The sequence below is a fragment of the Gopherus evgoodei genome, unplaced genomic scaffold (genome assembly GCF_007399415.2).
Source record: "Gopherus evgoodei ecotype Sinaloan lineage unplaced genomic scaffold, rGopEvg1_v1.p scaffold_38_arrow_ctg1, whole genome shotgun sequence".
Lineage (NCBI taxonomy): Eukaryota > Metazoa > Chordata > Testudines > Testudinidae > Gopherus > Gopherus evgoodei.
In genome coordinates this window covers 1435360-1459582 of record NW_022060059.1, presented here as the reverse complement: position 1 = coordinate 1459582, position 24223 = coordinate 1435360, and the positions used below count along the sequence as shown (strand labels likewise).

At 47.1% G+C, this 24223-nt stretch overlaps 2 protein-coding genes across 5 annotated transcripts in view; one reads left to right on the top strand and one right to left on the bottom strand.

Annotated features, from left to right (window-relative positions):
- CCDC78 (coiled-coil domain containing 78) overlaps positions 1-12191 on the top strand; it is a 54963-nt gene extending 42772 nt beyond the window's left edge. For all 3 annotated transcript variants that reach the window (XM_030545616.1, XM_030545614.1, XM_030545615.1), the window contains 2 exons: positions 10463-10563; positions 11272-12191. In XM_030545616.1, coding sequence (XP_030401476.1) covers positions 10463-10563; positions 11272-11398 — 228 coding nt within the window. In that variant the 3' untranslated portion in view covers positions 11399-12191. The remainder of the gene's footprint in view (positions 1-10462; positions 10564-11271) is intronic.
- Positions 12192-14805: 2614 nt separating this feature from the next.
- On the bottom strand, positions 14806-21232 carry ANTKMT (adenine nucleotide translocase lysine methyltransferase). Of its 2 annotated transcripts, none has more exons than XM_030545617.1 (6): positions 21113-21232; positions 20822-20985; positions 19706-19810; positions 18627-18767; positions 17401-17451; positions 14806-15382 (listed from the first exon to the last, which is right to left on the bottom strand). In XM_030545617.1, exons 2-6 carry the CDS (start codon positions 20981-20983, stop codon positions 15194-15196), a joined length of 648 nt encoding a protein of 215 aa, XP_030401477.1. In that variant the 5' UTR covers positions 20984-20985; positions 21113-21232; the 3' UTR covers positions 14806-15193. The 2 variants fall into 2 exon arrangements, with proteins under 2 accessions (XP_030401477.1, XP_030401478.1); XM_030545618.1 differs by having other exon boundaries at positions 21166-21230.
- Positions 21233-24223: the final 2991 nt, after the last annotated feature.

Here is a 24223-nt window from a genome sequence, read left to right as displayed (position 1 = left end):
AGGCCCCGCCCCTTCGGGGGGCAAGAGCCACCCCCACCCCTGTCATAAACAGATAGCTAAGGGTTAGTGTTCTTTTACCTGTAAAGGGTTAACACAGGGAACCAAACACCTGACCAGAGGACCAATCAGGAAACAAGACTTTTTCAAATCTGGGTGGAGGGAAGTTTTTGGGTGTGAGTTCTTTGTCCTTTGTCTTGGGTCTGTTCTTCTCTCGGCTCTGAGAGTGACCACAGGAATCTCCAAGCTTTCTAATCTTCTGTTTCCAAGTTGTAAGTACAAGGATAGTAAGACAATAGGTTTATATTGTTTTTTTTGTATTTACATGTGTGTAGTTGCTGGAATGTGTCAAATTGTATTCTTTTTGGATAAGGCTGTTTATTCTTTTTTTTTTTCCTTTAAGCAATTGACCCTGTATATTGTCACCTTATACAGAGACTATATTTTATGTCCTTTTTCATTCTTTTTATATAAAGCTTTCTTTTTAAGACCTGTTGGAGTTTTTCTTTAGTGGGGACTCCAGGGAATTGAGTCTGCAGCTCACCAGGGAATTGGTGGGAGGAAGAAGTCAGGGGGAAAATCTCTTTGTGTTAGATTTACTAAGCCTGACTTTGCATACCCTCTGGGTGAGGGGGAAGAGAGATTAGCTTTCTCGGTACTTGTGTTTTCAGGACTTGAAACAGGGAGGGTAGAATCCCTTTGTTTAGATTCACGGAGCTTGCTTCTGTATATCTCTCCAGGAACCCAGGGAGGGAACACCTGGAGGGGAGGAGGGGGAAGGGAAATGGTTTATTCCCCTTTGCTGTGAGACTCAAGGAATCTGAGTTTTGGGGTCCCCCAGGGAAGGTTTTGGGGAGACCACAGTGAGTTAGGCACTGTATAATTCCTGGCTGGTGGCAGCAATTACCAGGTCCAAGCTGGTAACTAAGCTTGGAGGTTTTCATGCTAACACCCATATTTTGGATGTTAAGGTCCAGATCTGGGAAAAAATGTTATGACAACCCCATACCAGTAAGGGTCTTGAGTTACTTTCACCCCTGTGTAGTAGTAGTAATGTTTTTATTGGATTACACATTTGAATTTATATTCTTGTAAAGCACCATTAACAGATAGGTCTGCAGTATTTGGGACACTGTGAATACATATGTAATCCTAGATAATTATACATGTGTGTGTGTGTATATCTATCTATCTATCTATCTAGTGTGATACAGCATGGCCAGAGGGCAGCAGGAGAGTGTTAGCAGGGAGCCTTATTCCCTGCAAGCGGAGGAAGGTTTCTATAGATTAACTAGAGCACCTGAAGCCAATTAGAGCACCAGCAGTCAGTCATGTGATTAAAAACCCATGCTTCAGTCAGACAGTGTGGGAGTTGGAGCAGGAAGGTTTGGTTGGAGCAGAGAGCAGTTTGAAGGAGTTGGAGAAGAGAACAGTTTTGAAGAGAGACAAAAGGAAAGTTTGGAGGAGTGCTGTGGTGGGCTGAGAAATCAAAAGAAACCCCTAGGTAAGGGGCCACCTGGCTTGTGTAGAAGGAGGGCAAGAAGCCCCTTCACAAGCTGAAGGGCAGGAGAGGGAAGTAGCCCAGGGGAAGGAACCACTAGTTCAAGTGGTTCACCACAAACCTCAGGGCCCCTGGGTTAGGACCTGGAGAAGAGGGTGGGCCCAGGTCCCTCCCTCTCCACTCCCCTCCTCAAGGACACTAGTGGGGTAATTAAAATACCGGTTCAGAGGCAAGCAATGGTGCCCTGAACCTTCCCCAAACAAGAGAAAGCGCAAGACCCAGCATAACAGTACTGGCAATTTGCCACAATAGATATAGGTATAGATATCTTAAGATATTTCAGCATGGCTCTCTTAACCTGTGGTCCATTAACATGTGGTCATGACTGCTTGAGTCCAGACATCTGTGTGTAAATGGGTCTGTCCTGTTCTAGGAAAGGTTTGTTAGTCTGGGGCCCTTAGTTAAAGGCCTTTTGACACTTTTTAGTTCACTGAACTGCATTTGGCTGCTATTTTTTGGTTAGGTCTGTCAGTGGGGTGGTGATTTGGCTGTAGTGCTGTGCAAATTGCCTGATTTTATTTCACTGAGCACAGAGAACGAATTGATTAGTATTATAATGAGCCTGTAATATCCGGCCAAGCCTAAGAAGGATTGGACCTGTTTTATTGACTTTGGGACTGGCCACTTTTGGAGAGCATCCACTTTGGTCTGTAGGGGGTTGATAGTTCCTTGGCCCACCTGGTGTTCAAGGTATGTTACTTTGTTTAGGCCTGTTTGACACTTCTTAGCCATAACAGTTAGTCCTGCCTCTCTTATGCGCTTGAAGACTTTTTTTTTTGTAGATGCTTTAGGTGTTCTGCCCATAAATCAGAAAAGATGGCCACGTTGTCAAGGTAGGCGACTGCAGATTCTCCCAATTCCACTAGGAGACTATCTACTAGTTTTTGGAAGGTGGCGGGTGCATTTCGCAGCCTGAAAGGGAGCACATTAAATTCATACAGCCCTACATGGTGATGAAGGCTGACCTTTCCTTGGCGGATTCATCTAGTGGTACTTGCCAGTACCCCTTGGTTAAGTCTAAGGTAGAGATAAACTGGGCACATCCCAGTTTCTTCAGTAGCTTATCTGTGCTTGGCATTGGATAGTTGTCTGGGCGAGTCACAGCATTTAGCTTACAGTAGTCCACGCAAAAGTGTATTTCCCCATCTGGTTTGGGAACTAGAGCCACTGGAGATGCCCATGCACTGTTAGAGGGGCAAATTACATCCATTTGTAGCATGTCCTGGATGTTCCGTTCTATAGCAGTTTTGGCTTGAGGAGACACCCTGTAAGGTTGGGCTTTAATTGGGCAAGCATTACCAGTGTCAATGGAGTGGTATTCCTGTTCAGTCCATCCTGGAGTGGCTGAGAACATTGGTACGAAGCTATTGCACACTTCTTGATCTGCTGTCACTGCATATGTCCAAGGGCATGGAGAGGCTCACCTCTTCCACGCCACCGTCACGTTTTCCTTTGTAGTAGACACCTTCAGGCCATTCAGCATCATCTCCTCCCTGGGCTGTAAACTGACAAACCTTTAATTCTCTGGAATAAAAGGGCTTTAGAGAATTAACATGGTACACTTCAGGCTTTAGGTTTGAGGTGGGGGATGCTATGAGATAGTTAACAGCTCCCAGGCACTCTTGGACTCTGAATGGCCCTTCCCATGACGCTTCCATTTTATGGGCCTAGAGTACAGTAGTGTAGCTAGGGGGGGAGCATGGGGAGTGGCCGCTTCCCCTGAGCACATTATCCAAAAGTTGTACCTTAGGTGCCGACTCTGTGGGTGATCTGGGGCTGGAGCATCCACGGGGAAAATTTGGTGGGTCCAGCCCCAGCCCCAGCCCCAGCTCACCTCCACTTCCTCCTCTGAACGCTCTGCCCTGCTTATCTCCCTCCCCACCCTGCTTCCCGTGAATCAGCTGTTCACGTGGGAAGCCTAGGAGGGCAGAGAAGCAAGCGGTGGCTTCATGCTCAGGCCCAGCGAGGCGGAGACGGAGCCAAGGTGATCTGGGGCAGGGGGGGGCTGCCTGCACTGCAGCAGGTAACCTGGGGGCGGGTGCATAGGGGAACCGCTCTCTGCCCGAGCTCACCTACCTCCCCTCTGCCTCCGCGTTCCTGAGCCTGAGCGCGAAGCTGCCACTTGCTTCTCCACCCTCCCAGGCTTCCTGCACTGATTAGTGGGAAGCGAGGGGCTGTGAGCTCGGCCTGACCCGGTGCTCCAGACGCTGAATGACGGTGGCATGGTGCAGCTCCAGCGGAGTCTCGCGGCTGTAGCACCGCCAGCCACCACCAGGCAGCGCGGTAAGGGGGCAGGGAGTGCGTGGGGGGGATTGAACGGGGACAGGGAGTGGGGGGGGTTGAATGGGAGCAGAGGTCCTGGGGGAGCAGTCAGGAAGGAGGAGGGGGTTGGATGGGGTGGCAGGGGGCAGTCGGGGCAGAAGTTTTGGGGGTAGTCAGGGGACAGGGAGAAGGGGTGGTTGGATGGGGCAGGGGTCCTGGGAGCGCTGTCAGGAATGAGAGGAGGGGTTGGATGGGGTGGCAGGGGGCAGTTAGGGGAGAGGGAAGGGGGGTGGATGGGGCAGGGGTCCTGGGGAGGGACATCAAGGAACGCAGGGGGTTGGATAATTGACAATGCAGCTGCAGGAGAGCATGATCTGTGTACCTGTGCGGGACAGCCCACTCTGCTGTACTGCTGGGGAACTCAGCCTGTACATGGAACTGCCTGGAGGGGATTGGTCATGGGGGCAGTCCCACCCCTGCGATAGCACTCACTGGCGGCTGCCTTCCTGGCTGGACTCCAAGGATTGGTAGCAAGAGTGGGGCTGTGTGGCCCCCAAGCAGAGATATGGGTGATCCCTGTCCACAAAGATGAACCCTGGGTCTGCTGAGTCAGCCCTTAGCCTATAGCAGTGATTCTCAAGCTTTTGTACTGGTGACCCCTTTCACATAGCAAGCCCCCCCTTATAAATTAAAAACGCTTTTTAATATATTTAACACTGTTATAAATGTTGGATGCAAAGCGGGGTTTTGGGTGGAGGCTAACAGATCATGACCCCCCATGTAGTAACCTTGTGACCCCGAGGGGTCCTGACCTCCAGTTTGAGAGCCCCTGGCCTATAGCACCAGCTGGGCTCTTCTCAGATGTACTGGCCACATGGGCTGGAACCTTTGGCCACAGCTTTTATGTAGCACCTTTTTTATTTTACCTTCTTGCTTTTACCAGGCTGTGTGATCCAGAGGTGGGGGGGGGGCAGGAAAAGAGCTGAGGGCCCCCCTTTGTCACTGCCATGGCAGTGCCACCCCTTAGCAGCACCATCCCCTGTCTCTCCCAGCCTAGGGTCCAGCAGAGACTGCTGAGTTTATGTAGCAGAAGGAGTTCCCCTGATGGAGCCCTTCCTCCCTTAGGCAGGGTAAGCCCAGCTTTGCAGGGGGCTAGGAGAGTTTGGGAAAGATGCTACTCTCCACACCTTGTTTCTGGTCTTAAAGCCTGCTCCACCCCTCCCCCCAGTTGGGAACTGGTACCATCTCCAGATCCTGCGTCCTGGGTACTCTGTCATTCTGCATCTTCCTTTTTTCAGTCTCAGTTCTCTTCCCTGACTGCTGCAGAGATGCCCCACTGAGGGCATCACTGAGTTGCACTGCGCTGAGTGCTGTCTGCAGCCTGGATTCTTGATAGGTTGGCTTTAGTTTTGAAGGTGTTTTTAAAAATGTTTTCAAGCTGCCTCCCCCTCCCACAACATGCAGTGTCGGGGAGGGGAGGGGAGGGAAGGGCTGGGCCCTCCCTGCTGCCTCAAGATGTTTAAAAAAGCCTTTGAGGCCTTTATTTTTTGTTACCTTTTGTTTCTAAAGGTACCTACATTTGTTACCTTTAGAAACAGTCTGCTCTCACCTGTTCCTACTGGAGGTCTCCTTGGAGAAGCAGAGAGTTGGGCGGGGGCGGGGGAGAAGGTATGGCTTCTACCTACTGATGAGGGAGGGCATGCTGGGGCCTTGCACAGACCTCTTCCACCTTGAGTGTCTGGCAAAGCCTTGGGTTCTGCACCAATCTCTTTCTGTCCAAAGGGCTGTGGCTCTTGCTCTCTGATGTCACAATTCTGCTAGACCCCAAGCCCTTCAGAATCCTCCAGCTCAGGATGGCTAGCCCCTTGCACCACTGTGGCTCCGTTTCTATTTTTAGCACACTAGCTTTGTCAGTGCTAGCACAAGTCTGTCTACACAAGCCAGAAATTACACCTCCCTTGTCCAGTGTAAACATACCCCAAATCATGGGGATACTTCCTTTCGTCCACCCTCTGTATATATGGGGAGGGGAATTATTGACCTTGTGCATATGTAATGGTGTTTGTAAGACAGAGTATAATAATCACAATTCCAAATTGCAATGAACTGTGGAAAACTTCCTGTTTGGTATGAGAGACGTTACTTATACCTAGATGCACGCCCCTTCCCCACCCTCAGCCCTATGCATGCAGGCTTGGGAATATCACTGCTGTAGTGTCAGCTTTTAAGACACTTTTCACATGCACCACTTCTAGTATTACGGTAAGTTAAAAGAAGCTACAGTACATTGGGACATTAATACTCTATTACAGTCTTTGTATTAGCATATTAAAAGCAATAACACTTAACAGATCAGTATATCCAGGACATTACTAGCACACCTTTCCCCCACTGATACATAGTAGTTGTACTGTCATCTCCCATAGCTACTTATGTTGCAGCTTTTTTTTGTTAAAACTAAATTGGGAAGAGAGACTGATTCAGAACTTGTTCAATGGTTACTTTATTGCCAAAGGGTGGAGTGGGGTGTAGGCTTGGAGGGAGGTAGGTTTCTATGGTGTAGGCAAGACCAGGTGTTTTATCCAAAACCAGAATATGAATGGTGCTGGTCTTCCTGGTGGCTGACTGACCTTGAATTATTGTCAAAAACTAGGTGTACTCTTCTCCTTCCTCACATTTTGGTTGAGGATTCCATTGATAAAGGGATTGGCCTCAAATACCTGGTTGTAGGACTCTTCCATGGTGTAGTTTTCACCTTGGGTGGCCCAGTTCTAATTATATTAAAGCATGTACTTTAGTCTTTGTAATTATCTGTTATAACTCTGTAGCTTTTTATGAAGGCGGGAGTAAAATAAAAGTAGCTGCAATAGTTCCACAGTTAACTAAAATTGAAAATTTACATAATTTAAATCAGACTCCTAATCTTAATTTTTGCTTAATAAATAAATCCATAAGAAAACTCTGTTGGGAAACTGCTAGTTTACTTAGAAAGTGCACTTCTCCTATATAGGTCATAAGGATCCTATCTGTCTGAATACTGGCTGCTCTTTCTTTCTTTGATCTGCAGAGTGACTGATGCTCTTCAGATATCAGTTGTGGGTACAGGAGGGTTTCATTGCATATTCTTTCTTGGCCCCAGTTACTGTTATCCCTTCTTGTTGCATTGATAGTGGGTGGGTGTGTCTCGCCTTTTTTAAAAAATCATATATGCTAGGGACAGTCTTGTCGTCTTCTCCTCTCCTGATGTCAGTGTAGATTCAGGCAGTGCAAAATATACTACAGTCATATAGTATCTCAAATGCAAAGCTGCATTTGTCTGATCTGAGGTCTGAAGAAAAATGGAACTAGCTATTTTACAGGATATCTAGATTTTATTCCTGTAGTTACAGAACTGGTGATTGGGGGGTGGGGGGGGTGGAGAGAGAGAGTGGAGGGGGGCTTCAATTGGTTAAAAAGCCTAACTTTCAGTGCTCAGTGTTTAAAAAATGTTAGACTCACAACCTGTGTCGTACAGATGTCTTTTGTTTATTTTAAAAAAAACCCATGAATAAAGCTACTTTAAGGGAAATTACTGCTTTGTCCAACCCTGAAAAGCTATAAGATCTTTGCTCACCAATTTTCATAAAACTTGTATTTGTCATGTGTGTTTGGTGGCTTTAGTATTACTATCTATTATAAATAAAGTACATTTCATTGATTGATTTTTTTTAAAATGAAATTAGTAACTGGAAAAAATGGCCAGTATTTTTTTTAAACCTGTGACAATTATAAACTACTGTATTCTGTCATTATACTTAGATATACTTTAGATTCCAGAAATTAAATCTAAAGTTCTCCTGTGAAATGCCAACTGTGGCTGGATCATTCTTGTGTATTTATTTTAAGTACAAATAAATATATATAACAAATTTAAAAGGTATGTAATTAGTAATTTGGTATGTTGGGTGGCGCCTTTTTTTATGTGTTCGCTCCCCCTGATGTTAGAACCTGGCTACGCCACTGCTAGAGCGCTTTCAACACCATGACCTCGTCCCCTACTTTGAAGGAACGTTCTCTGGCATGTTTATTATACCAGGCTTTTTTCTCTTCCTGAGCATCTTTTAGGTTTTCTCTAGCAAGGGCTAAAGAGGGTCAGAGGGTGTTTTGTAGGTTATGAAGTCTAGAATGTTAGTTCCTGGAGAAGGCGTAAACCCCTCCCATTGCTGCTTCACCAACTGCAATGGCCCCTTCGCCTCACGGCCATACACAAGTTCAAATGGGGAAAACCCTAAACTGGCATGTTGTACAACCGCTAATTGCCCATTCCCTCCCCACTCTAAACTCTGGGGTATAAATGTGGGGACCCGCATAAAAGACCTCCTAAGCTTATATTTCACCAGCTTAGGTTAAAAACTTTTTCAAGCCACAAATCCTTCCTTGTCCTTGAACGGGTACTGCTGCCACCACCAAGTAAGTTAAACAAAAATTTAGGAAAAGAATCGGTTGAAGTTCCTGTTTCCCCAAAATATCCCTTCTCCCCTTTTCCTGGAAAGGCTTAAAAATAATATACCAAGCAAATAGGTTAACAAGGTAAGCACAAAGCAAACCCTTGGGTTTTTAGAACACTAAAAACCAATCAAATTCTTAAAAAACCAAAACTTCATTATAAAAAAAGGTGAAAAAAAAAGCACCTCTGTAAAATCAAAATAAAAAGTAATTTTACAGGGTAATAATTCAAAACACACAAAATTCCCCTCTAGGCAAAACTTTAAAGTTACAAAAAAACAAAAATAAACCTTCCTCTTAGCATAAAAACAATTCATAAGCTAAAACAAAATATAATTTACACGTTTCCTTTCTATTACTTACAATTTGTAATCTTAAATGCTTAGTTCAGGTATGGCTTTAAAAATGTATTTTCCCTGCCCTAATTCCTCGCTAACCCGCCCCCCCCAACACAAAGAAACACACAACAAAAACCATCCCCCACTATTTAAAAGTATCTTCTCCCTTCATTGGTCCTTTTGGTCAGGTGCCAACCAGGTTATTTAAGCTGCTTAACCCTTTACAGGTAAAGAAGGAATTTTATGCTACCCTTAACTGTATGTTTATAACAGCCACCGTTACCATTACTTGTTCATTCCAAGGACAGATGCTTTTCTTGTCTAACATGCTGCTACCTGCTGGAGCTAGCTCTTCCATAACATTTCCTATCTGCGCACCAGCAGCAGTGCAGCTCCACTGGGTGATAATACTACTAGCAGCAGACAAGCTGGTTGTGGCCAGTGGCAGTTTTACCACGATGTTGTCTAGATTTGCCCTGAGCAGGGATGGTTGGCATGGCAGTTAAAAACACTAGCACTCCCTTTATTGCTACCACTGGTGAATACAAAGAAGGGAAATGTTCAGGAGGAAAGGCTGTTGTAGACACCCCAAGCACAGTTTCTGAAACCCCCATTGTCTGCAGTACTCTAGGACTTTAGTCACTTTCAGTGCTGGGCTGGGGGGACAATTGCTGAAAACGTTTGCAGCAGGGCTTCAATTTCCTAGTCTGGATTAGGTATAGACACTGAAGAAAAACATGCTTTCCGATCATTTCTTCTGTCCATACAATTTAGGAGAAATCACATAACACTCTGTGGTCACATGGTTGGGTAACTTTTTTTCTAAATTTCATTTAGACAAGGACTAAAGGAGGGAAGCAGTGTAGCTTAGCAGATAGAGCACTGGACTAAAACCTCAGGAGATATGCCAGGTTGGCCACTGGCCTGGTGGGTGACCCTAGGGAAGTCATAGCATCACTCTGCGCCTCAGTTTTCCCAGCTGTAAAATAGGGATAATGATACTCCTTTGTAAAGTACTTTGTGATCTACTGATGAAAAGCACTAGATAAGAGCCAGAGATTAGTATTATAAAGGGAAGATCTCTTTTAAAACTCTTGCTAGGGAAGGGGATGGAGGTTGTATACATTCCATTGCTGTACATCTGGAAGCCACACTACCAATCCCCACACTACCCTAGTGGAGAGAGTAGGTTGTGAGGCAGTTGTCTGGGGATAACTGGGGGTGTCTTAGGACTGGATTTAGCACTTTCCTGCTAGTCGTGAACCCGGGGGCTTTGGTATTAAACAGCACCTTCCCTCCCAGCCCATCTCAATGCTCCTAACAGTGTTTTCAAGGTGGCTGCAATGGCAGGATGTCATTGTTTTCAGAGCACTGAACACCTGTGGTTTGGCTTTTTGGGAAGCTCATGTGTCTGAATGTTGTTCTGATTTTCAGTTAATTGGGCGGATTAGTTAGCTTAATTCCCAGAAATCTCACGGCTGGAGGATGAGTGCATGAGAACAGGAGTACTTGTGGCACCTTAGAGACTAACACATTTATTTGAGCATAAGCTTTCGTGGGCTACAGTTAAGTGGGCTGTAGCCCATGAAAGCTTATGCTCAAATAAATGTGTTAGTCTCTAAGGTGCTACAAGTACTCCTGTTCTTCTTGCACATACAGACTAACTCAGCTGCTACTCTGAAACATGTCAGAGTGCATGAGAAATTCAGTAGCCTCTGATTTGATGACTTCAGAGGGGAGAGAGTCAGCATGAGTCCAGTGCTTCCCCTAAAGCACTCCCTTATCACTTCTTGTTCTCTCCTTGTTATTTCTGCCCCAGGAGGATCTGGAGAAGGAGAGAAGCCAGCTGCTGACTCAGGCAATTGTGGCAGAAGAGCAGGTGCTGGAGCTGCAGGAATATGTAGATAAGCATCTTGCAAGGTGAGATGGGGATCCCTTCATCTGTCCCTTGCCCCATGCACAAGACTTACTTCCAGGGCTGGTGAATACTGTTATGACTGCTGCCTTCCCACAATGCAGCCCAGCTAATGTTTGAAAGTGAATCCAGCTGTGAGAGCAGTTGGCTGTATCAGTAACTCAGCATGATCAAGGGAGTTTGCATCTGTCCTTTCCAAGGACATATTTCCTTCCTTTGGGCTACAACCCATCCCAGGGATGATGAAAACTGTGTAGGAGGCGAAGGAGGGGGTAAGTGGGGATGACTGTCTAGAATTCAAGCCTTTCCACTTTGCAACTCCTTTAACATGTCAGCTGTCAACCACTGGTTCATTACAGCCACAGCAAGGGAGAAAAGCTGCTAGTGCTGCCACCACCAGGAGGCGCTATTACACTGAGCTTGTACAACTGCAACTAATTGCTCTTAAAAACAGAGGACCAAAATCATGCCTGATGTAACTCCCAGGCTTGCTGCTGATGGAATCCCTTGGCTGAGCTCCTAGGTATCAGTTCAGGGTCGGGACAAATCTAGCATTACCCTTAGCTGTAGTTTTCTCCCTGGCTGGACAGTGTTTGGGAACTTGGCTTCAGTCTCACCTTGGCTTTACAATCTCAGTCCTCAGCAGGGTTCTTATGACCACAACTGATGCAAGGTTGACATTGCTTTTCTTTGTAACCTATGGTTTCTTTCAGGTACAAGCAGGAGATCCTGAGGCTAAGGAAACTTGTAGGGAGCGAGGCACCCATAGCATTCAGTGCTGGGGCTTCTGATCCTCACTTAATGCAGAGATCCAAAAAGACCACCTGTCATGAACTGTAGCTTCTGCCATGGCCCTGACAAGCAGCAGTCATTAGTTCATCATAGGAAAGACAAGGACGTAAAACTGAGTGGCTGCCTGGCTGTAATATTCAGTGCTCTGTCACACCAAGAGATAATCCACTCCAGCAAGTGCTCTTCATACTTGGGACCTCTTACTAAAGGACTAGGACTTGCTGCGAAGGAAATCAGCAGTATACATTTGACCCTACAGAGGTAAATACATTTACTAAAATCAGATCAAAATTCAGTGCTTTGTTCCCCCTTTATCTTGTTTTGTGAGGCTTCCTTCCCTCCAGCAGGCCAAAAAGATTTCCTTTTCATTGCAGAAATGCTCAGTAGCTGCAGAGCAACATTGCTGGTACTTCAGGGTGGTGCAGCACCACACTGGGTCAAACCATCACCAAATCTTTGTCTACTGTGAAGCTGGTGGACTCAGCTTACTATGCACCTGAATTAACAGGTTCCCTTCACCTTCTGCTAGACAGTTGCCTTTAGCATTGTAACAGCTGCAAAGTGCTGTGCTTCACTGGTGCTAACTTCCACCACCTTGCCCCTGTCTGAGCTGGAGAGTAGAGGTAGGATTCAGGTTAGGAGTTGAGCTCAGCTGCTCTTATGCACAGGGCACTGAGGAGACTTTACACTCTGCACTCATGGTAAACTGTTCCATGGAGAAGGACCTGCTGGGTGGTGATTATGTGAGGAGGACCTACAGGGAATTGATTACACTGGTCTACAATTTTTGAGAAGTCGTCTGCTTCAGAGATAAAATGTGCTATTTATTATGTATTTTGATGTGCTGAATTCAAATATGACAATTAAAACAACTGATTGGCTACTGTTTCTAAGATATTTAAGTTTTTACATTTTATGTCTATGTATATTGTGTAGATAGAGTTTTAATCATAACTTGTAAATCTAGGTCTTTTCATGTGTTTATGGTTGCTTTACATGATAATATTTCACCTGTCCTGTTTATGTAACACTTTAAAAATCAGCAAAAGGGTTATATAAATAAAATGTATTATGAAACAAAAGGCAAAAAACTATTATGTACATAGTTTAGTCCTATTCAGGGTCTACTTGGCGCTTCTTGGCTTGTCTCTTGTATTCATTAAATGGAGCATCCCTTGTCACTGTCCAGCAATAGTCTGCAAGCATTGATGGGCTCCATTTGCCCTGATAGCGTTTCTCCATTGTTGCAATGTCCTGGTGAAATCGCTCGCCATGCTCATCGCTCACTGCTCCGCAGTTCAGTGGAAAAAAATCTAGATGAGAGTGCAAAAAATGTATCTTTAGTGACATGTTGCAACCAAGGCTTTTGTGTGCCTTGAGGAGGTTTTCCACCAACAACCTGTAGTTGTCTGCCTTGTTGTTTCCGAGAAAATTTATTGCCACTAACTGGTAGGCTTTCCATGCTGTCTTTTCCTTGCCACTCAGTGCATGATCAAATGCATCAACTCGAAGAAATTCGCAAATCTGAGGACCAACAAAGACATCTTCCTTTATCTTAGCTTCACTTAACCTTGGAAATTTTCCACAGAGGTACTTGAAAGCTGCTTGTGTTTTGTCAATGGCTTTGACAAAGTTCTTCATCAGACCCAGCTTGATGTGTAAGGGTGGTGGTAAAATCTTCCTTGATTCAACACGTGGTGGATGCTGAACACTTTTCCTCCCAGGCTCCAAAGACTCTTGGAGTGGCCAATCTTTCTTGATGTAGTGGGAATCTCTTGCACGACTATCCCATTCGCAGAGAAAACAGCAGTACTTTGTGTATCCAGTCTGCAGACCAAGCAAGAGAGCAATAACCTTCAAATCACCACAAAGCTGCCACTGATGTTGGTCATAGTTTATGCACCTCAAAAATTGTTTCATTTTGTCATAGGTTTCCTTCATATGGACTGCATGACCAACTGGAATTGATGGCAAAACATTGCCTTTATGCAGCAAAACAGCTTTAAGACTAGTCTTCGATGAATCAATGAACAGTCTCCACTCATCTGGATCGTGAACGACGTTGAGGGCTGCCATCACAACATAGATGATGTTGTAGGCTACAAGATCACCTTCCATGAAGAAGAATGGGACAAGATCCTTTTGACGGTCACAGAACATGGAAACCCTATCATCACCTGCCAGGAGATTCCACTACTGTAGTCTGGAGCCCAACAGCTCTGCCTTACTCTTGGGTAGTTCCAAATCCCTGACAAGGTTATTCAGTTCACCTTGTGTTATGAGGTGTGGTTCACAGGAGGAGGATGGGAGAAAATGTGGGTCCTGTGACATTGATGGTTCAGAACCAGAAGTTTCATCCTCTTCTTCTTCTTCCTCGTCTGACTCAAGTGAGAATGATTCTGGTGCATCAGGAACCAGCAGTCCTTCTCCATGGGGTACTGGGCGTATAGCTGATGGAATGTTTGGATAATGCACAGCCCACTTTTTCTTCTTTGACACACCTTTCCCAACTGGAGGCACCATGCAGAAGTAACAATTGCTGGTATGATCTGTTGGCTCTCTCCAAATCATTGGCACTGCAAAAGGCATAGATTTCCTTTTCCTGTTCAACCACTGGCCAAGATTTGTTGCACAAGTGTTGCAGCATATGTCTGGGGCCCACCTCTTGTCCTGATCTCCAAGTCTGCAGCCAAAATAAAGGTGATAGGCTCTCTTAACCATAGTGGTTATACTGCACTTTTGTGATGCAAAAGTCACTTCACCACAAACATAGCAGAAGTTATCTGCACTGTTCACACAACTACGAGGCATCTCTGCTCACTTTGGCTAAACAGAAATGTGTCCCTTTGCAAAATCAAACACCGACAAATAAGAGAGCACGACACTGTATGAATTCTAGAGGTGATATAGAGCAATTTGTTCAGCAGAGTGATGTAAGCTTCGTTATGATTGCATCATCCATGACTTCTAGGAATAACATGATGCAATTCATATCATGTATGATGCAATACCAGCTTCAGATTGCATCATTCATTGTTTTGCCTAAAAAGCAAGTACTGTCCAAACCCAGTCATAGATTTATTCATAGATCCAGTCAAAGATGTATTTTAGTCATTTCTGGTTTAAATTGCGATCCCTTCCCTTTATAACTCACTTACCCTCCGCCATTCCCAAGTCAAGGGTTGTATATACTGACCCAATAGCATATCTTGAAAACTAGAGCCAATCAACAATTTTAAGCATCATTTTCATTCTCAGTGACCCAGAATTAGTAAAGTTGGACTACATTTATTTCAGAAGCATTTTGGCTGTAGAGCAGTGTTATCAGGGAGAGAGACCTGGAGAAACTGCATTACTGAGCCTTCATCCCAGGGAATTCTGAACACAGTCCACAATGGCTCTGTCTACAGGGAGGGGTGGACACCGCCCCAGCCCTGCCAGAAGGATGAACCAAGTCCTGCAGCCCTTTTATTGTCAGAAAATTAATTGCAAATAAATTAAGAGAAATGAGTTGTTTTAAACAAGAATCAAAGATTCAGCTCTTCAGTCCTGTGACAGTTCTTTGGGGATTTCCAGCCCAATTCCCCAGTTCAAAGGCTGTCCAGGATTCTGGTTCTAGGGAAGCGAGAGCATGTGGCATAAAGTCTGATAAATCATCATCCCTCCCTGCTCATCGCAACCCCCTCCTCTCCCATGCTTGCTGGGCTATTCAGCTGAGCTGTCACACTATGGCAGCATTTGCCCACCAGAGCAGTTCTGAGGGGCTAAAAAAGTGCACACATCTGCAGAGGCTCCAATGCTATTGTCCAGGCTATAAACCCTAGCTGTAGCTGAGCTCTTGACTCATTCTGGGCATCCCTCAGGTTTGTTCTGCCTTGTTTGCCGTACAGTCTTGATGTCATAGGCCCAGCTTCTGTTTATACCCTCTCCAACACTGGTGGTTGGCATCCAGGTGGGAAAGGGGAAGCGTCCAGCCACCACCCGGGCCTCGTCCGGCAGTTCTGCAAGCAGCTTTGTTTCTAGGAGAGGTAGCTAATGGGGAGGAGGAAAGGGAAGCTGTTAGTCACAGTCACTAGTATCACAAGGAGGGGAAAAAGTTGTGTGTTCTAGAGACTTTTTGCAGGTTTGCCATTGGTTAGCAGAGTTGTCATTTTGATTATTGATATTGAAGTAGCATCCAGTGGCCCTAGTCAGGATCCATACCCCATTATGGTTAGCACAGTACAAACGCATTTATAGATGAAGCTCCTGCCCTGGATAACTTACAATCCAGGACATATTCATTGAGCTTGGCTTTTTGTTCAAAAATTAATTTGATCTCAACAGTAAGGGGGCTGGCTCCAGGGAGATGAGAAGTAAATACCCAAGCCAAGCCAAGGACACCAATGCCAGCAAGATCTGCAGTACAGACCCATTTACGCACAGATGTCAGGAGACAAGCCATCACAAGCACGTGTTAACAGACCACGGGTTAAGACAGCCATGCTGAAATATCTTAAGATATCCACACACACACAGAGCGTCCCAAATACTGCAGGCCTTTCTGTTAACGCACTTTGCAGGAATATAAATTCAAATGTGTGATCTAATAATAATGTTTATTACTACACAGAGGTGAAAGAAACTCAGGGCACTTACTGGTTTGGGGTGGATCTGGCCCCCGGAAGGGGCAGGGTTGCAGCTGGAAGGAGCAGGGCTTCCAAGCTGCCTGGTCCATGCCACCTAGGATTCCCGTGGTGACTTAAAGGGCAGCGTCTGGAGCCCTGGGCCCTTTTAAATTGTCAGCCCCGGGGCAGCTGCTCCCTTTGCCTCCTGCCGCACATTGGCAGCTGAGGGGGGGCAAAAGGGGCAGGGACCTTAAAGTGTTGCAGCGCTTCCCCCCTCCCCATCGGCAGCACAGCGCTGCCGCAGAAAAGGACTGTCCTTAAAGGGCATCCCTCCCCTTTTTGCCTCCCCCATTGGCCGGGAGGAGGGAAGGGGCAGCAACGTTAAAGCATTTAAGGATGGTTCTTTGCCACAGCAATGCTTTGAGGATCCTTAAAGCTCTGCCGCAGCAAAGGACCATTCTTAAAGTCCTGCCATGGCAGTGCTTTAATGTTGAGCCCCTCCCCACCTCCTCCCCCTTGGCAGTACAGATTTAAAACACGTTTCTGTTCCGCACTTCCTGTCGATTTCTGTGTCAATGAGGTAGTGAGCAAATCTGTAGCACTACACAGCAAGTTCCTATACTGCGTGTTAACGAGTCTCACATGTTAAATAGGTAGCACTGGGAGGCATGGCGCTACCGTGCGTTAAGCGGATTCGCGTGTAAACGGGTCTGTACTGTATTCTTTGGTGCTAATATCTACAGAGCAATAAATAATGGCTTCATAGAAACTTATTTCAGCACTACCTGGGATGGAGTTCAGTAGGCCCCTGTTGCGCAACTTCTAAGTATTGTTAGTCTATCACAATAAGCAGAGCTTATGCTAACCCTCTTTTTATCTCTGAACTGAGGCCAGATCTGCAGATGCACTGAGCACTTGCTACACCCATTGAAACAAGCAGGAGGCACAGGTGTTCAGCACCCCAACATGTTTTAGGAATTTTGAATCACAAAATACAAACTCTGCTGTATTCGTCCCTACAGCCACACAGTGCTGACTGCATTCATCTACCTCCGCAGTCACTGGGCGTGCTCGTGCTCAGCATCTCACAGTGCTGGCTGGGGATATAGTAAGAGTGTACACTCAGCACACGTGGGCAGTTTCTCAGCAGATCCAACATTTGGACTATCCCCGCTCAAGGAAAACTCCCACTGACTATGGTGGGGCTATTGGAAGGTGTCCACAGCAGCCTTGTTAAGGCAGATGCACTAGCATTTGGTTGGTTATGTGAAACATATATAGTTCTACTGCCATTTTCTTAAGGGTTTTTTGCTAACATTCAGGATGATCTCTTTCCTTGAGTATCCTCCCTTCTCGCTTATTTGCCCAACAAAGTGGGAAATTGGCAACCAGCCCTTCCCCCTTACCCTCCTGTACCAGTCTCTAGAGAGTGCTTGGACTTACCACACTGGGAGCTAGGAACACAGAGACGTTGTTGCAGTCAGACAGGTTTACCTTTAAGAGGATAAAGTCAGTCATGGAGAGAAATAACAGGCTGAAGGGACAGTGCAATGTGTGCTGGGGAAAGAGGATCTCAGTGGAGTCTTAAATCTATGTATAAGAGTCAAACTTCACTTGTTGACATACAGGAAGTTATTCTAAACCCCAAGGAGGTTAATAATACTGAGCAAGTGAGATTTTTGGGAGGGGGAGTTGTGCTGTTGTGCTGCAAAAACCCTGTTATTAGACTGGATGCAGGTGTGTCTCTGATAACAGATTAAATAAAATCTTAGGATCTCAAAATGTAGAGATAGGATTGACTTAGTTCATAGAGCCCAGTGGTTCTCAACCTATTTTCCATTGTGGGAGGCATATTTGGCTCTCCGTATGTTATGCGAGCTGCATCCACAAAATATATATACTACCTCTATGGCCCTGAGGATGTCACGTGGGCAGCAGCTGTGTGCTGATTGGGCCACAAGCAGCCTGTGGGTTGAGAATCACTGATCTAGGCCATCCCTGGCAGTGTTTTCTCCAGCTTAGTTTTAGATATGTGGAGAGGTTCAGCTTTTGCTAATAGATCTTTAGGAGGCTTGATGCATGTTTAGAGTCCCAGGTATAGACAGTCAACATGAGAGGAACATCTTCAAGATTGCCCTCCTGCTGCACTGAGAGAGGACATTTGTGCAAGGTAGGGGGCTCTTCCATTGTCCCTCTTGTAGAGCTTCCCAAGGCTCCAGACCTCAGCGTTTTCAATATCATTTTCAGCTGTGTGTGTTAAAGGCCAGGAGAAGGAAAACATGGATGATCCCAGCTAAACACACCTGAAGAATCTACAGAGGTGAGTTAACAGTAATTCAATATTATTGGACAGAGAGGGCCAATATGGCTTTCTTCTCCCTTTTGCCACAGTGCTGCTGATGTAGGAACTGAGGAAAGTTCTAGCACACAAAGGGTTGGATGTTCAAATTATATCTGATCCATAAGGAACAGTTCCAGTGGCAGAAAGGGGGGGAAAAAAACCCCCAGTGCCTCTAATAAGTAGGTTTGGAGAAGAATGCTGACCTTTTGCTCAGTGTGGCTAAAGTCCTGATGTCTGTGTTTAGCAGAGGTAGGTCCTTTGATCTTAGAGATAATGTAGTCAGTCAGGCTGAGAAATCCAGAGTCCTGACTCCATCACAAGAAGTTACCTTCCATAGATCTTGCCGTTGGTAGAAAACCTTCCCGTAACACCCAGCCCTCCAGGCGCGATAGTTGGAGAGTCTCAACAGCCAGGGGTTGAGTTCGTAGCCAACAGCTGGTCTGAAGCCTTGTTTATATGCTTCTAATACCTGGAGAGAGGAATTGAAACCAAAATAAACCTCCATGTTTGTTCCTGAAATAATCTCTGGATCAGTGGCTGTAGATCAGACAGCTTCCAGCTACTCCATTCCCAGCAGCAGTCACTGTGGGGAATGGGATAAAAGTACTGTCTTTACCTGCACTGCATTCTCTAAGCAGCTCTTGTAGGGAGTAGGGTAGGAAGGTAAGGAGATGATTAATGACCAGATGCCAGTGTAGAAGGTAGCTGGCAATGCTCAACATATAACATGGTACGTCCTGCAAGAGAAACCAGGGAGGCAGTGGAATAGAGAGAAACTGAGGGTGTGATTCTGGGAAGGGCTGAGTTTTCAACTCCTCTCAGTTCAGCATGCTCAGGACCTCCCAAGAGGCAGTCAGCACCTTGCAGGCTCAGACTAAGAATGAGGAAAGGAGGAAGGGACAAGCCAGGGTTTGAGAATGGTTGTACCAGTCTTATCAGAACTTTTTTCTGATAAGCTAAGGTGATTCCCTTCCAGTGGTTGTGGGGATACTATAGTTGCTCCACAAACTTCCTTCCCCAGCAGGAGTCATTCTCAGAAGATGTGCAGGAGTAACAGCTCTGTGGGGGTTCTCAACTGCTCCATCCCAAATTCGTTAAGGAGTCCAAGTCTAGGAAAGGGACATAGGCAATGCTCCTTATGAAGCAACTCATAGCTACTTCAGTTCCAGGAGTCTTTGCAGGGAATGGCTAAGAGCAATTGCCTTGAAAGAGCTTTCAGTCTAAGGAATTATACTGGTGTAAGCCCACCACAACCCCCAATTAAGTTTCTCTAGCTCTATACTGACATAACAGGGAGCAGGAGTTGGATGCTCTTGGAGTGGGTGATCTACCTTTAACACTATTAACTCTTCAAAATGCAAACCAGCAGCTGTGAATATCAGACACAAGGACTTTTTTCTCTCTTACAATTCTGCCATCTCCTGACCCTAAATCCACCATCTTCCCAGAGCGTCCTTTCAGCAGTGACATCACATTCTCAACTTGCTTGGCACTTGATGGTACATATGGCACCTAGTTTAGAGAAATGAGAAATATAAGACCCAGTCAAACACAAGTTACCTTTTTGGTGTTCCAGTTGTGTCACAGTATTGCAGGATACAGTAAAGCATCCTAAAAATCATGATGTTTTGGGACATGTAGTTTCACACTTGTGCAGGCCCAATTCTGCAAAAGGATTTGTACAGGCAAACGCATATTATAGCCCAGAACTCAACTCACTTCACTAGATTTCCATATGGGCACAAGGGTTTGCCTGTATGGATTTGACTGCAAGATCAGGGCCATAAAGTGAAGTCAAGGGTAGCCACTTTAGTCACCTACACACTAGGTCTATCTGAATAGGAGGAAACAGCACTAAACAGTTAGGACACTCCCAACTGAAGAAAGCAAACAGGACAGAGACCTAGAGGAGCCAACCTCAGCCACAATGCTAAGCGCAACTGGAAATAGAGCCAGTTCCATAACTGGTGGAAATGACTCATATGAAACTGCACCCACTTACCCAAGCAGAAGGTTGGATCCTAACTAGGTCTCACCAAAACACAGCTGGAGTACTAAAAATGAAACCTAGAGATCTTTTCACTTGCAAACAAGACAGTTTTACAAATATTAATCATGTCAACTATGTTTCAGGTGCTGAGCTTGTAAAGTGGTGTGGGAGCATTTGGAATTAATTAGCTTAAAACAAGAGACATTGGCAAGGTTGCTAAGAACGAAAAATGTGACAAAATAATTCTCATGTGGTTTTATTTCCCATATCAAATGCCTCAGATATCCTTGTGCCAGCAGGCCAGAGTTCACGAATGACCTTATAACCAGTGGGTACGTGACAGAACAGAAACACCATAATAAAGAAACATTTCATGCACCTTCCAGGGTGCCTTTATAAACCACATAGGGGGAATAAAATTCTGTTATATAAAAAGCTTGCTAATATTTCTTCCCCCCCAAATATATACTTATATATATTCTTCTCTTAAACCAGAACAAATCCCCATTAGAAAGCCCCGGCGAATGATCTACCTGTAACTTTAAAGGTACTCTGCGGAAGCCAGGCATGAGAACTCCTGCCCACATAACATAGGCAACAAAACCTGTGCCTGCTGCAAGCTTCACAAGGCCCCAGCCACCATCAGTCTTCCCTTGAAGCTCCGCTGCCAGCTCTTCTATGTCATCAGGATCCATAGCTGTAAAAAAACCAGGATCGGAAGATTTATTCTTTAACGAGCTAATCAGACCTGGCACATATTCAGCATGCTGTATTTCTATTTACAGGACGGCAAAACCCCCGCTATTACACCCTCCCTCAGGCACCTGTACTCGTGTGCCCTTCCCCGAGGTGCCCTCCCACGACCCGTTTCCCCCGCCTGGCGAGCAGGGGAGAGGTTAGGCTCGAGGGCGCGGCCCCTTTAAATCAGGCGTCCCCACGCGAAACTCAACAGGAACTAGCCGTATATGTCCCATAATGCACCGCGCATACTACTGCACCGAGACAGACCGTCTTGGCGCGCACGCCTCTCTGGCGATGAATATGAGCTGGTGTTCCGCTCGTGAACACAGACACGTACTAAAAGGTGGTCCGTGTGGAAAACACGTCCCTAGTAACATTAGTTCCGCAGCTGGGACCTAGGCAGCTGTTAACCCTGTCCCTCTTCCCGAACACTACACCCAGGTCCCTCACCTCGAAACCCGCCAAAGGAGGTACCACAGACTTAGAGGTTCGGAACACAACTCTCGGCAGGACCAGGGTTGAATGGGAAGTACTGGGGAAGGTTATGATGGGTTGGATGGGGGTACTGGGGAAGGTTATGAGGGCTAGCGGGGGTTGGATGGGGGTACTGGGGAAGGTTATGGGGGCCAATGGGAGTTGGATGGGGGGTACTGGGGAAGGTTATGATGGGTGGTATGGGGGTTGGATGGGGGTACTGGGGAAGGTTATGAGAGCTAGCGGGGGTTGGATGGGGGGTACTGGGGAAGGTTATGAAGGCTAGCGGGAGTTGGATGGGGGTACTGGGGAAGGTTATGAGGGCTAGCGGGGGTTGGATGGGGGTACTGGGGAAGGTTATGCGGCTAGTGGGGTTGGATGGGGAGTACCGGGGAAGGTTATGGGGGCTAACAGAGTTGGATGGGGGTACTGGGCAAGGTTATGGGGCTAGCGGGATTGAATGGGGGTACTAGGGAAGGTTATGGGGGCCAATGGGAGTTGGATGGGGGGTACTGGGGAAGGTTATGAGGGCTAGTGGAGGTTGGAGGGGGGTACTGGGGAAAGTTATGGGGGCTAGTGGGTTTGGTTGGGGGTACTGGGGAAGGTTATGGGGATAGCGGAATTGCATGGAGGGTACTGGGGTAGGTTATGGGGGCTAGCGGGTTTGGATGGGGGTACTGGGGAAGGCAATGGGGGCTAGTGGGTTTGGATGGGGGTACTTGGGAAGGTTATGGGAGTTAGCAGGGGTTTGATTGGGGTACTGGGGAAGGTTATGGGGCTAGCGGGGTTGGATGGGGGTACTGGGGAAGGTTATGGGGTAGCGGGGTTGGACGGGGAGTACTGAGGAAGGTTATGATGAGTGGTATGGGGTTGGATGGGGGTACTGGGGAAGGTTATGGGGCTAGCGGGGTTGGATGGGGAGTACTGGGGAAGGTTATGGGGGCTAGTGGGTTTGGATGGGGGTACTGGGGAAGGTTATGGGGCTAGTAGAATTGGATGGAGAGTACTGGGGAAGGTTATGGGGCTGTGGGGTTGGATGGGGGTACTGGGGAAGGTTATGGGGGCTAGCGGGGTTGGATGGGGCTACTGGGGAAGGTTATGGGGCTAGCGGGGTTGGATGGGGAGTACGGGGAAGGTTATGGGGGCTAGCGGGGTTGGATGGGGGTACTGGGGAAGGTTATGGGGGCTAGTGGGTTTGGATGGGGGTACTGGGGAAGTTTATGGGGGCTCACTGGGTTGGATGGGGTTACTGGGGAAGGTTACGGGTGCTAGCAGGGTTGGATGGGGGGTACTGGGGAAGGTTATGGGGCTAGTGGGGTTGGATGGGGAGTACCGGGGAAGGTTATAGGGGCTAATGGGGTTGGATGGGGGTACTGGGCAAGGTTATGGGGCTAGCGGGATTGGATGGGGGTACTGGGGAAGGTTATGGGGACCAGCGGGGGTTGGATGGGGGGTACTGGGGAAGGTTATGAGGGCTAGCGGGGGTTGGATGGGGGTACTGGGGAAGGTTATGCGGCTCGTGGGGGTTGAATGGGAGGTACTGGGGAAGGCTTTGGGGCTAGCGGGATTGGATGGGGGTCCTGGGGAAGGTTATGGGGTTAGCGGGGTTGGATGGGGAGTACTGGGGAAGGTTATGGGGGCTAGCAGGATTGGATGGGGGTACTGGGGAAGGTTATGTGGGCTAGCGGGAGTTGGATGTGGAGTACTGGGGAAGGTTATGGGGGCTAGTGGGTTTGGTTGGGGGTATTGGGGAAGGTTATGGGGCTAGAGGAATTGGATGGAGAGTACTGGGAAAGGTTATGGGGCTGTAGGGTTGGATGGGGTACTGGGGAAGGTTATGGGGCTAACGGGTTTGGATGGGGATACTGGCGAAGGTTATGGGGCTAGCGGAGTTGGATGGGGGGTACTGGGGAAGGATAAGGGGTCTAGTGGGGTTGGATGGGGTTACTGGGGAAGGTTATGGAGGCTCACTGGGTTGGATGGGGGTACTGGGGAAGGTTATGGGGGCTAGCGGGGTTGGATGGGGAGTACTGGGGAAGGTTATGGGGGCTAGTGGGTTTGGTTGGGGGTACTGGGGAAGGTTATGGGGCTAGCGGAATTGCATGGAGGGTACTGGTGAAGGTTATGGGGGCTAGTGGGTTTGGTTGGGGGTACTGGGGAGGTTATGGGGCTAGTGGAATTACATGGAGGGTACTGGGGAAGGCTATGAGGCTAGTGGAATTGGATGGAGGGTATTGGGGAAGGTTATGGGGCTGTGGGGTTGGATTGGGGTATTGGGGAAGATTATGGGGGCTAACGGGTTTGGATGGGGTACTGGGGAAGGTTATGGGGGCTAGTGGGTTTGGATGGGGGTACTGGGGAAGGTTATGGGGGCTCACTGTGTTGGATGGGGGTACTGGGGAAAGTTATGGGGGCTAGCAGGCTTGGATGGGGGGTGCTGGGGAAGGTTATGGGGGCTAGTGGGTTTGGTTGGGATTACTGGGGAAGGTTATGGGGCTAGCGAAATTGGATGGAGGGTACTGGGGAAGGCTATGGGGCTAGTGGAATTGGATGGAGGGTACTGGGGAAGGTTATGGGGCTAGCGGGATTGGATGCGGGGTACTGGGGTAGGTTATAGGGGCTAGCGGGTTTGGATGGGGGTACTGGGGAAGGTTGTAGGGGCTCACTGGGTTGGATGAGGGTACTGGGGCAGGTTATGGGGGCTAGCGGGATTGGACGGG

Excerpts from the sequence above, each read along its gene's own strand:
- ANTKMT (XM_030545617.1), bottom strand. The coding sequence starts at position 20,983 with ATGGATCCTGATGACATAGAAGAGCTGGCAGCGGAGCTTCAAGGGAAG. Across the intron at positions 18,768-19,705 it reads GGTCAGGAGATGGCAGAATT|GTATTAGAAGCATATAAACA; the intron begins GTAAGAGAGAAA and ends TCCTCTCTCCAG. Across the intron at positions 17,452-18,626 it reads AACGGCAAGATCTATGGAAG|GTAAACCTGTCTGACTGCAA; the intron begins GTAACTTCTTGT and ends ATCCTCTTAAAG.